The following is a 13,684-nucleotide window of genomic DNA, read 5'->3' as shown; positions in this document are numbered from 1 at the left end:
GATAATGGATTTTAGCTGTCTAGTTGTTGATTTGAAAGTTTTCATCAGTCATATAGGCTTTATAGCAGGAGCTAGCCCAATGGTTTTTATAAAGAGACAGTAATAGTTTAAATTTCTTTGGGAAATGCATTCAGTCCTGGTTTCTCATCTGTTCCATTGTAGTGTAAAAGTGAGTATGGGTGGACTCAATAAAACTTTATTTATAAAAAAAAAAAGGAATGATTTACCTTTAGGCTAGAGATTCCAGATGCCTATTCTGTTGACCTGCTTGCTTTTCATGTGGCTTCCCTTTAGTATAGCTTTCCTTTTCTAGGTTAAAAACACTTTCTTATAGTATATTTTGTTATTTACTCTGTATAATTTATTTTAGTTTCCCAAACAAGGATTCAGAGATTTTCAGGAGTTACTTTCCTATTTGGGGAAAAAAATTCTTGTTTGTTTGTTTGTTTGTTTGTTTCTGAGATAAACAGAAATACAGGGAAGAAAAATAGGAGAAATGGGAAGGGATAATACACAGAACAACTACATGTATGTATTCAACATGAGACTATTATAGTTCTACATGGGAAATTGCTGAAACCCTGCTCGCCACTGAGTGGGCAAATAAGGCAGGTGGCTACTAGGGTGGAGCATAGACATAAGTGACATTCAATTTGCAGACACGGATTTAAACTAATTTCACAACATTTTAAGTAAAAGAAACTATGTTCAAAACTACAGCTACAGAGGATTGCATCTAATCCCATTTGTATGAGATACACAACTGGGTAAAACTCGAGTGTAGGTTTCAAAAGTTAGTGGTCTTTTAGGGAGGCTCCCAGTGTATTGCCCATGTGCATAGTGTCTTTTCTTGGTTTGTATGCCAGCTTCCTACATGTATTCAGTTTATCACATATAATGAGTTGCATCCTAGGATGTTTGCTTACTTCTATAGAAATAGCTTTGATATGGGAAAAGATTGGAATAACAGGAGCGAAATCTTCAAGTAGTAAGTCCAGTTTCTTAGAAATGTACTTAGGGCTTTAAATGAAGAGAAAGGACTCTAAGCTACAACTTTGTTTATTCTCTCTGAGGTTCAGAAGAATTAACAATTTTGGAAAGTAACTTCCTTTCCACTATTGTTTTTTCCTTAGTTAACAGCATCATTAATGTGGTCATTTCAGGAGCTCTGCCACTGCTAACATATTTGGATGTGGACTAGGATGGAAATCACATGACTTCATAGTGTTAGACACCAAGTTTCTTAATGAGCCATTTGAAATGTTTGTATCATTCAGAACAGGCAAGCATGCTCTCTAGCTGTGGTTTTACAGAATATATATCGAAGATTTCATAAGCCTTTAAACGTGAATAATGTATCCAATAATATTTTAGGGGCCTTTTACTTGTCTCTTGAATCCCAGCCATTTTCATCTAAGACTCACTTTCAAAAACCACACAGAAACTTTGTTTGTTGGCTCTTTAAAAACTCTGATATCTATAATTCAGCCTCTTCCTTCCTTGAATATTTAGCCTAGTGGTGAGAGACAACTGTGATTTGACATTGTAAAATGTGTTTCTTAGTGTTCCCTGAGAGTTAGTGCTATTTAAGCTGAGTCTTAAGAGCAAGTACAAGTTATGCCGGTGCATAACGAGGAGAAGATGCTCAGGTCAGAGGCGAGCTTGAAGGGTATCAGACAGCATCTTGTGTTTGGCAGCTGTTTGAATGTAGATGCAGCTAATACAAAGGGATGCCCTGTACAATGAGTGGTGAAACAAGGGTGGGTCCTTGAGTGTCTCAGTGTCATGCTGAGAAGTGGGGACTCTGCTGTCACAGTCACTGCCATGGGCATTGCCTAGTTGGTACTGTTGGCACAATGGCAGAGTGAGAGGAGAGACTGAATGTAAAACAGAAATCAGAGGCATAATTCATGTAGACCCCAAAATAGTGAGAGTGTATTTTCAAGGAGATCTTGAAGAATAGCAAACCTGAATAGCATATGAGTAGAAAAGCAAAGAACAGCAATGTTTTTTCTACCCCTGGCAAAAGTAGGTCCTTGCCTCCTTTCCAAGGGCTTATCATTCACAAGTTGTTTCTGATGTGTATCTAATAGCATCTTACAGTTGTTTGGAAATGGGTCTTCTATCCTTTCTGTGAGGTGGGGAAATGCACTTTAACAATATGCTTTTGATAAAGAAACATAGTGGCTGACTCAGTGCCTGGGACCCTCAGTTTTGCACAGTGGTTACCCATTTCCAAGCATTACTTTCAATCAGAGATTTTAACGTGCTCTTAAGTACCCTTTTACACGTCCGTCCTGTTAGACTGGCTCCACCTGGCTCCTTTGGCATACATCCTCCAGTTTGAATTAATTAATCCTTTTTTTTCTAATTTTGGAATTACTAGATGACTGTGAGGAAAGCTTAGAAAATCAAAACATACCGTAACTGAAAATTATGAGGTATTTTTCGTTTGTTTTTCCTGCCTGGAGAAGATGACACTGTGCTCTACAGAGATGAGCACTTGGCTTAGAGGTTTAGAATATTCCTGCTTTGTACCTTTGAGCATCTTCATTATGCTTGAAGTTGTTCTTCATATTCTAGGGATTTCATGGGAGGCACATGAGCTAAAACTTCACCGAAGAGTAACTTTACCATTATTACAGGTTGGGTTACCAAGGCCTACACAAGCTAATTGAAATTCCATCCCCAAAGGCTAGAGGCTTTCTTAAGACCTGCATTCATGTGTGCTGATTTCTAGTGACTTTTCATAGGACATTGAAACATTTCTGCAATTTAGCCTTGAACTTGAACTAGGTCTTGTCAGAGGCAACCTACTTTAGGAATTTAGTCTCCTTCAAATGAATCTCTGTGCATTCACCTAAAGGCCAGAGCAGTTCAATAGTTTACTTTAAAATCCCCGTGTGTTTTCACATTATTCTTTTCCTCAGTTCCCCTTTTAATCCTTTGGCTTGGGTAGCATCTAGTTCAATGTCTTTTCAAAGACTAAATAAAAATCATACAAAATAATGAGGAAAATGTAAGTTAAGCAAGAGGGTATTAAAACAAAAGATTATTTTAACTAATTAAAAATTAAACAAATAACAATATCAAACTTTTATTTGAGAGAAGCTGGTTGAACATGTCTGAAATATGAGAAATTGAAGTTCTAATTCTGTTTTAATGAGATCATCCCATGGTTGTTTTTCTAAGTTAATAGTCTATATTCATGAATATTTTCTATGTGGATGGAGAATTTTTACTTCCATTACTTAATTTTTAGGCCATATGAAAATAAAACCTATCTTGCTGTTGGGAGCATGAAGACCATAATGCTCAATGTGTCCTTGTTCAATGCTGGAGATGATGCTTATGAAACCACTCTGAATGTCCAACTCCCCACAGGACTTTATTTCATTAAGATCTTAGACCTGGTAAGTGCTAGAAACCACAATGGTAGAATGTACTCACATTTAAAAACAAATGTAAATGCTATAGTTACTCCACTCATTTAGTGTAGACAACTGAAATTTTCCTCTTAATGTTTTGACATCAATCAGTCTCTGGTTATTTTGAGATGTTCTTCCTCCCCTGCTCTAAGATACAAGTAATCTAAGTGGAAAGGTGTCTGCTTCCTTCCTTCCTTCCTCCCTCCCCCCCCCCCCCCCCCCCCCCCCCCCCCCCCTCCCTCCCTCCCTCCCTCCCTCCCGTCCTTCCTTCCTCCCTTCCTTCCTTCTTTCCATTGTTAGGAGAGGATTCCTTGGGCACCACAAATTCTTCTCTGCCACATGTTTTTTAAGATGCTGAGGATGCTTATCTTGGAGCAATAGTCCTCCTCCATGTTAAGTATCCAGAATTTCTGCACCACACTTTAAGCCAAGGTTCTCAGTCCTTCTGAACTATCCAATATTTCTAAACTATCAGCCTTTCTCATTCTTGAAATCCTGCTTTCAAGCCAGATCCTGAAGTAGACAGGGATTTTTGCATGTGTACATGGGACTCATTATTAAATTATTGACACTTTAGTGAGTTTTTAGGAGGGTTGAGTCACAAATAGAACAGCCCCCAGGACATTTGCCTTGAGATCTCTCTATCTTCTAGCCAGCCAACCCCAGAAGCCTTTTAAAAGTTGACATTTACTCCTTTCTCTAGATCACCAAGAAGCTATTTCAAAAGGGGGAGGATAAATTCTATGGACTCAGAGCCTATTCTTTAGTGTATTTCTACCTATGATTTGCACTTACCACAATTAAATACTTTAAACACATTTCAGATATATTAGAGATAAGGAAATAGGGACTTTGTGGCTTTTTTGCTCCCTGATGTTTCAAAGATTTCCCTCTTAGACAAAGAAGGAAACATGGGAGTTCACACCCAGGAGTTGTTTATAAAGAGTTGTTTTGTATTGCCTATGTATAAACGTTTCTATCACTTACTATAATTCTAAATATTATGCCCAAGCTAAGCAGAAAATGGGTTCCTAAGAATAATATTTCTCCAATGATTGTCTTTTAAAAAACTGTCCTCAAACATGTTTTCATCAATATCTAATTCTCCCCAAACTAATTGTTCTATCTTTTTTTTTCCTTTAGGAAGAGAAACAAATACACTGCGAAGTGACAGAGAGCTCAGGCGTAGTGAAGCTTGCCTGCAGCCTTGGTTACATATATGTGGATCGTCTCTCAAGGGTAAGTAGTTAGCGTTTTCATTTGCTAATTGGAATGTACTTTTCTACCTTTATGCCGCATTAAAAATGGTTTCCTGAACTTAGTTATGAAGCTAGGTGAGAGCACCTTGTCCTGGACTCTGAGCTTTGTATTTATATTCTTGGCAGTGTTCATTGTTCAGCGTGGGGGTACGGGGTTCTGGAGTGACCAGAGAACCTGTTTATGTCAAGGCAGGAAAATAAATATGCCAATCAGAATTTGTTTTGCCTGCTTACTTTTTCCCAACACCCCCACCCCACCCCAGGTGGCCCTGTCTGCCAGGCATGTTACCTCTGCTACACAAAAAGGTGTTTTTGGCAAGCATCCTCAACCAAATTGTTAAAGCATCTCTAATGGTGTCCTTCTGGGCCTGCCAGTCTTTACATTCAGAGAAGGCTTTGTTTCTGAAAGTGATGCACTGAAACGCTCACACCTTAAACCTGACAGTTTCTGCATGATATAGAACTTCTGCCATATCTAGAATGTTCCACTGTTTTCCTTAAGAAATAAAAAACAAAATGAACTAAAAAATGTATTTCAGGTTAAAAACCGCCTCTTTCCTCTCTGCTTTCCAGGTAGACATCAGCTTTCTCCTGGATGTGAGCTCGCTCAGCAGGGCAGATGAGGACCTCAGCATCAGCGTGCATGCCTCCTGGTATGGTTCAGTGTGCAAGAAGCAACTGTCACAAAGGACATGTCTCATTCTGGCGATGGCTTAAAGGGATCCATAGTGCTGTGTTCTGATGATTATCTATAAATCACAACAGTATAAATAATGAGAGCAGTTTCTACCAACCCTGCCCTATACCGTGTATCACTGCCACTTACTTCTCTTTTTATTCCTATTCCCCTTCAATGCTACTGAATAGCGCTCTATTAAGTCTTCATAGTTTGCAGTAGGTGCTCTCTGATGCTGTGTTCTCATGGGGCTTTTTATGTTTCTACAGTGAAAATGAGGGTGAATTGGACCAAGTGAAGGACAACAGAGTGACCTTAGCAATACCTCTAAGATATGAGGTTATGCTGACTGTTCACGGGTAAGTCACAGAGGCCTCGGGATTAGAGACGATTCTCTCTACTGTTGTTTTTTTCTTATATTAATGAAAGAAGCATGTTTGAACATGTTTAAGTGGAAAGGATACTGTGTCTCTGTGATTACCTCTGAGTGCAGCAGCTTGATTGGTGATTCATTATTTTAATCCGCTCTGTAATCTGCTCTGATACTACATCAAACTCATGGCCAGCTGCTGGAGATTTTGTACTGGAAGAGCCCCAATATGCTTTCAATGGGCCATGGTCATCCTTCAGCTTGCAACAAGGCTCACAAGGATCACAGAGTTATGTAGTATGCAGCTGCGGCATGGTGCTCAGTGGCTACGGTAGGGAGCACACAAAAGACTGTGCACTTGGCTGAACTGCTGCTCTACAGAACCCACGTCTAACTGTGTAGCAAATGATGGAAGACATGAGAGAGTTTTCTCTCTTGAACTCTGAGAATGCTCTGCAGTAAGAATTCTGGGGGTAGCTTTATGATTTCCTTTTGGTTTTAGTAATTTCTGAATGGATCCTTCTATGATTCAAAATGTGTAGCTAGAGACTGAAAGATGGGAATGACAAAATCTCTAAGCACTCCACTGGCTTGTGTTTAGACAATTTTTGTTGTTTCTCTCTGTGTTGTGCAGATTGGCCTGCAACTTGTGTAGATCACAAGGATGTTCTTGAGCTTTTGGTGATCATCCTGGCTCTCCACCCTGAGTGTTAGCTTTATACCCATGTACCACCATGCCCAGTAATCATTACATCATTGTTTCATGCAATATATTTTGATCATATTCCTAATTCCTCCCACATCCATTCTACTTCCTTCAATGCCTCCAAATTCATGTCATCTTTAGATAAAATAACTCATAAATTCTATATGATGCTCACATATTCCTGAGTGTGGTGCCATCCACTGAAGTGTTTTCATATCTCCCACCCCATCACACACACATAAAGAATACTGACTTTCCCTCCCCTAGAAAGCCTTAGCTGTCCACAGCATGTTGGTTAGGGGAGGGCAGTCATGGGCCCCTTCCATCTCATACTAGATTCGTGCACACATTTTTAACACAGTAGACAATATGAATTACAGAACAAAATGGATAAATGAATTTTATGTATTGCTTGAAGTATAATGTATCCCTTCATCATTTTAACCATCTATGAAGAAGACATCCAACTGCATTTAAATGTCAGTTCCTGTAACTGATAGAATTGAGTATCAGTTGTATGAAGGAGAGAGAGAGAGAGAGAGAGTGGCTCTTCTCAGAGAAGCAGGCCCTGAGAATCAATGGTGAAGCAAATCAAAGCTAATTGGTGTTTCCTAGCATTGAATATACACCCTGTTTCTCCATTTTTCACATTATGAGCATCTTTGTTTCCCCTGTTAGTATTTGGGACATAGATAACAAGCATTAAATTGTACACATGTATGTTGTTGGACTATTTCTAATACTTTTTCTGCCTCCTTAATCCCTTATTGGAAATTATCTCTTATTAACAGTTGAATATGAGTGACTTGTGGAATAGGGACTTCCCCTGAACTGCACTTTCTTGGTGCTTGCTGCTCTGTACATTTGTCTAATTGCAGGACTTTTACAAAACAGTTAAAAAACTTAGGTCCTAGCAAACACTTGCCTGTATAAGTCAGTGGTTGGCTTGTTGACCAGGCTTTTGCACTCCAGCAGCCATCAGTAAATAATTAACAGTTTAGGTTGAGGTGCCACACCCCTACAACAAAGTAAAGGTCAAAAAAGTGCAAATGGCAACCAGCCAGCAGGTGTGCAGAAGGCAGGCAAGTACATATATTGGCTAGAATAGGCATGGCCAACTGGCCTTCCTGTTATGTCAATTGTTAGTGCTTTTCATCTGACCAAGAAATCGAAAGGATTCTGCATTGTTACCTTGTGAATGTGCTGCACTCCACTTCTAAAGAAGGACTATACAATCCCTCATCAAAACGGCAGGACATTGAACTTGCCCTTGTTCCCATCAGGTTTGTGAACCCAACTTCATTTGTGTATGGATCCAGTGAAGAAAATGAGCCAGAAACGTGCATGGCAGAGAAGCTGAACCTCACTTTCCATGTAAGCAAAGCTGATTTTGTAGATGCTGGTAGTAGACAGGAATGTCTGTCCCCACAGTGTCCCTCAGTCTCAGTGACCATGGCTGGCTGCAGGGCCTCAATACTGTGACTGGGCCCTTTCCTTTTAGGTTATGGTTGCTTTTCCCACTTCTCTTGTCCCAAACTTTCTAAGTAAGATATGTGAATACCTCAAACATGCAGAGTTTGGAAATCTCTTGATCATTTTGGAGATGCATTCAAGGTGGATAAGCCAAGAGAAAATATGGTTGGAGGTAATTCAGGAAATCTATAGTTGGTTCAAGGTCTTTAACAGGCCCAATATTACCAAGTCATGGAAGCATTTATCTTCCCTTGCTTGAGGATCAACATGCTTGGCTTGCCTTCTGAGCTTTAGGATTAGGACAGATATTAATACTTCTTTATGAGGATGGTATTAAATAATCTTTTTTTAGTTCAAAAAGTATTATCCTCATATACAACTACATTTATAAGTACCAATATAAAACTTATTTTTGAAAATTTGTTATGCAGAAATTTGGTTGTGTCACAGACGGTAAGAGGTAATGTTTACAAAAATATTTGCTTTAAGCAAAAGCACTGTCCAAACATTAAGTAGTATAGCAATGTATAGATTGCAAGTCTTGATTAAATAGTGAAAGTGCCAATGCTCCCTTACTAGGGCAAGGCTATCCAATATGGCTGGTAAGAAATGCAAACCAGGCACAGACTGGAAGAGCTACAGTAAGACTGAGATTGTGTCAAGTTTATTGCAAGCAATTCAACTTTTTTATACCTTTACTGGCAATGGAATATAATGGTGATTTCCAGGATCAATGCTATGGCAGTTGCCAGGATATAGTGATGTTTACAAGCTACCCTGAGTACACAAGAATAATGTCTAAGATCAATTGTCCTGTTAACTTCTAAGGAACACAGAAAAACTCAGATGGCTTGAACACTTTACGTCCTGAAGCAGTGCCTCTGTTTATCAGGAACTGAAGGGCACACAGTACCACAGGAACCAGAGACTTAACCTGAAAACTCTATGATACATTTCTCTTAAGGCGTTTAGATCAGGGCAGCAACATGATTTCCTGCAGAAGAGGAGATAATGCTTTTCATGATGGACTTATGGTGTCTACCCAAGCAGCAAATTTCCAGGGCTTGTTCCAGATCTTTAAAAAATAATGGCCTTGAAATGAAATCCCATCAGATCTATATCGCCTAACATTATTTTGTTGTTTAGTTTTTGTTTGTTTGTTTTTGATTACTTTGTATTTCAATTGAAGACCTAAGAAACACTCATGAGAACTCAGTGAGGGTTTTGATAAACTAAGACAGAAACCAAGTCATACTGTAGCATGGGCTATTCATTACTTTGCAATCACTACTTAAGTATGTGTAATTAAAGTGTGATGGAGTCAAAGCAAAATGGAGACACTTGAGGCTCAAATGTGTGTAGGGAGCCTGCTCAAGAACAAAAGGGTCCTTGGAGGTCTAACCACCATTGGGGATGAGAGACAATACCTAGTTGTTTGTCTGTTCTGTGTTATGGTGATGTGTTCCTCTGTTCAAGTCTGTCTGCCATCCCTTTTCATCCAGGTTCTGTGGCACACCTTTTTCGTGACTTGTATCAGTTTTATAATTAAGCTCTTGAACAGGAAGACTTTTGTCTCAATCTCCCCTTTTCACAGATCTGAAAGCCCCACATTCACCTAGATGGTCTTTGAGGGTTAATGACATATTGTGTTTTCTTAAAGCCAAGTAATATGTCATTTCCCAATTTTAAAACATTATAGCATCATAATTAACCTGATTAAAAATAGACTTCTGGTCAACCTCACAGTAAAGCCTTTAAATATGTAAGTTTAAATAAATATTTACCTCTCTTTGGTTTTGTATTTTGAGACAGGGTCTCTTATTGTAGCTCAAGATGGCCTCAAACTTGTCATCTCTTATTTAAGACTAGTTTTATGACAAAATACAGCCACAAAATTAAAAAAACTTAAAATAATGTGAATTGGAACGAATTAAACTAGAAAAAATCTGACTTCAGCTATTCTGTCCGCTTTGCTGTGTATCTGCCAACTACACACACTTCACTGGCTGGTGGATACTTGCCTCGAGGCTCAATAGTTTCTGCATTTGTAATTATGAAAAAAAAAGCTTTTATAATTCTTTTCTTTATTTTTCAGGTTATAAACACTGGCGTTAGCATGGCTCCAAATGTTAGTGTAAAAATAATGGTACCAAATTCTTTTCTTCCTCAAAATGATAAGTTGTTCAACGTTTTGGATGTCCAGGTAACAGTCTGTTCCCTCTGTCTGACCTATCCTAAGTGTGTCTTAAATACTAACCCTGTTGTGAAGCTGGAGAGTTCTGCTCACTCCCATCACACTCAGTCCCATGGATTGTTTCTGGTTTAACAGAGAGGACTTTGAATATTTTTTTTCAAAACTGTAGACAAGAGGTGGCACCTGCATTGACATATACAATTGGAAAACCTGGTTTTTCCTTCTTTATTAACTATTTTCTATGACTTTCTTTGGAACATGAACCCACAGAAGTAATGTAGTTAGTAAAATATTCCATAAAGCTTAAAGCCAGTATGGCAAGAACAGAGAAGGAAGTCTTCTTTAAGAAAACATTTAAATCATTTCTTATGCTAGTATTTAGTGTCCTGTGAGGAGTTTGTTTTACCTCCGAGCATCAAGAAACAGCAACCAAAAAAAACCTAAAAAGCCTATTAGAGTGAGTTTGGAATCTTTTTTTGAGAATATGCTTTGATTACAGATTTAGATGCTAGGATTTATAATTGTGATATATTTTGTTTTGTGGTTTATGTTGTTTTATGAAACCAAAGAAAATTTAAGTTTAGGCTAGTGTTTATCTGCCATTTTTCTTCCCTTTCTTCTGTAAATTTGGGCCATGTTGTCAAAGTAGGACCGGCAATAATTTAGTTGGGGTTTTGTTTGTGGGTTTGCCAAAGATTTTCTCATATTTTAGTAAACATAATCAACCGAAACTTCTAAAACCATTTTGTGTTAGCTCTTTTTAAAGAGAGGTGATCTTTTTTATGTTTTCTGTCATTAGGCAACTACTGGGCAATGCCATTTTAAACACTATGGAAGAGAGTGTACGTTTGCACAGCAAAAAGGCATAGCGTGGACCTTGACTGATATAGTCAGATTCCTATCAAAGACTGATAAGAGACTCCTGGTAAGTTTCCATTCTTCAAATGTGCATTTCTGCCTTCCTACAAAGAACTAAACCATTCAAAACTAAATTCAATACGGGTTTGGGCTTCCAGGAGAGTGGTAAGGGCTGTAAGCCTAGGTGGTATTCCCTCTAGTAAGGAATGCTGAGATGGCCCAGGGTGAAGTGTGTACTATAGGGTTTCATTACCTAGCAATTACCACCCATGTACCACCCAGACATTATCCTAGCACCCTCTTGAAACCAAGTCACTTGGGCAGCCATATTTATAGCACAAGCTTCTCATTTTCCCAAGTTAGTGACTTTATAAGAGAAACTGGAGAAGCTGTGCAACAAAAAGCCAGAGCACGTAACTTAGGGAGGAGACTCTAATATGGGCGTCATCCTTTTCATCCTGTCCCAGAAGCTTAAATTACTAGGAATGATGAAACACACGCTACACATTGCACATGCTGTATAATTTATAAAACAAGAATGTTTGTTGTATTGAAAGAAAGAAGATGTTTATAAAAAGGACAGTTTTCTAAGTACTACTAAGGATATTTAAAAATACTTCCTCACAGTCAGTTGTGTGAATGTGTACAGGAAAGTACATTGCTGTATGCCTATAGGACTCAGAGGACAACTCTTCTTACATCCTGTAAGGATTTTAACCCAGGTCCTCACATTTAGCAGCAAGTAATTTTACCTGCTAAAGAGCCATCTTGCTGGCACACTAAGGAGATTTTTAATCTATATAAAATATGTTTTACATTTTTAAATTCATATATATACATATGCATACATGTACATATACACATATACATATACATTACACATACATACATATATACACACATACATATGTATATACATAATTTTGTGAGAGAATTCAGGCACGCTACATTGCATGTGTGCTATTGAGAAAGCAACCACAGGTGTCAAACACCCCCCATTAACTTGTTTGAGGAAGATTTTCCTTGTTTTGAGCCTGCTTCTCAAAAATTCTTTCTCTTTCTCCCATCTTGTAGTAGAAACAGTGGGATTATAAGAACATGCAATCTTCTCCAACTTTCCATGGTTTGGGGGGATTCGAACATTTGTCCTCATGATTGCATGACAAGCATTCTATCCACTGAGCCATCTTCTCCAGCTGTTGATTTCTTAAATGTAAAAATTTTTAACATCAGTGCTTTTACATTCTTTTCAAGTATTGCATGCAAGCTGATCAACACTGTTTAGACTTCTTATGCAATTTCGGGAAAATGGAAAGTGGCAAGGAAGCCAGCATTCACCTTCAGCTGGAAGGCAGGCCATCCATCTTGGAAATGGTGAGTCTGAAATCATATAGATAACTTGGTGATGTGGATATTTAAAGCCAGTTATTTTTACATACACAGGATAGTATGGAAACATTCAAAAATTACATAGATAAGATTACAGTTTAAAAATAAAACCCAAATCTCTTTTTTATTGTACTGACAGAAATAAACTATAGTATCATTGGGTTTCATTTAGAAATCATGCAACTGTCTGGGAACTTAATTAAATAGAAGTTGACCATCTTATCAGTTCATACAATGTTAAGTAACCAATTCTCAATGGTTGTAATGCTGCAATCCTTTAATACAGTTCCTTATGTTATGGAGGTAACTCCCAATCATAAAGTTATCTCATCGCTATTTTATAACTATAATTTTGCTATTGTTGTAAATCATAGTATAAATATCTGATATGCAGGATAACTGATAAGCGACCCCTAAAGAGGTCATGATCCATAAGTTGAGAACCACTGCCTTAAATCATCCTTTAAAATATAATATTTAAAAACTAAAACCAAGAAATAAAATTAAAATCTGATTTCAGAGAAAATCAAACTGAAACATCAAACTGTATCAAATAAATCTGGTTGTGGTGGCTCATGCCTGTTATCTCAGCACTCTGGAAGTGGAGACAGTCGTTAGAAGTTTAAGATTATCAGAGCTATGTAGTACTTCATGAGAGTCAGTCTCAAACAAGGGAATATTCATCAGATAGCAAAGAGAGAGAGACTCAGTCATCTTAGCTTCAGATATTCTTACAGTCCTGAGACCAGCAGGGAGCCATTCAGCTGTGATATCTGCCTCTCATATGTCCCAAGTTTTTTAACAGAGGCCCTACTAACAGAGTGAACAGAAAATCCTTTGTTGTCAGACAGCCATGCACACTGCAGGGTATTTAAGAGTGCCCTACATACCAAGCAGTTCCTGCCACTGTTCACATCCCTACAGGCAAAGATGTCCCCAGACACTACATACTGCCCCCAGAGGATAAGTCCTCCTGTTCAAAGAATGCTGTAGGCCTAGGTGAAGTTTGAAATTTCTAGCTCTAAAGACAATCTTTACCCAGAAGACTTTAGCATTTGAGGGACAATAGATCTCCTTAAGAATCTGTAGTCAAAGACCAAGGTGTAGCTCAATTGGGATAATGCTTGCCTAATATGCACAAAGCCCTGGGCTCAATCTTCAGCACTGATCACTGGCATGAGCTAGATATATAGTGCTGTATACCTGTAATTCAAGCAGTAAGATTAGAAAATCAAGATCACTCTAAACTAACATGGCCAGCCTGGACTCCGAGAGAGAGAGAGGGAGAGAGAGAGAGAGAGAGAGAGAGAGAGAGAGAGAGAGAGAGAGAG

At 38.4% G+C, this 13,684-nt stretch overlaps 1 protein-coding gene across 1 annotated transcript in view; it reads left to right on the top strand.

The window, feature by feature from the left end:
* Itga4 (integrin subunit alpha 4) overlaps positions 1-13,684 on the top strand; it is a 73,009-nt gene that overhangs the window by 53,045 nt on the left and 6,280 nt on the right. Inside the window, exons 18-25 of the mRNA XM_028762858.1 lie at positions 3,263-3,413; positions 4,572-4,667; positions 5,261-5,340; positions 5,633-5,722; positions 7,723-7,813; positions 10,008-10,115; positions 10,906-11,031; positions 12,219-12,338. Coding sequence (XP_028618691.1) covers positions 3,263-3,413; positions 4,572-4,667; positions 5,261-5,340; positions 5,633-5,722; positions 7,723-7,813; positions 10,008-10,115; positions 10,906-11,031; positions 12,219-12,338 — 862 coding nt within the window. The remainder of the gene's footprint in view (positions 1-3,262; positions 3,414-4,571; positions 4,668-5,260; positions 5,341-5,632; positions 5,723-7,722; positions 7,814-10,007; positions 10,116-10,905; positions 11,032-12,218; positions 12,339-13,684) is intronic.

This window comes from Grammomys surdaster, unplaced genomic scaffold (genome assembly GCF_004785775.1).
Source record: "Grammomys surdaster isolate TR1022 unplaced genomic scaffold, NIH_TR_1.0 136, whole genome shotgun sequence".
NCBI lineage: Eukaryota > Metazoa > Chordata > Mammalia > Rodentia > Muridae > Grammomys > Grammomys surdaster.
Note: the sequence above shows the minus strand (reverse complement) of the source record. Positions and strands in the feature narration are given on the sequence as shown.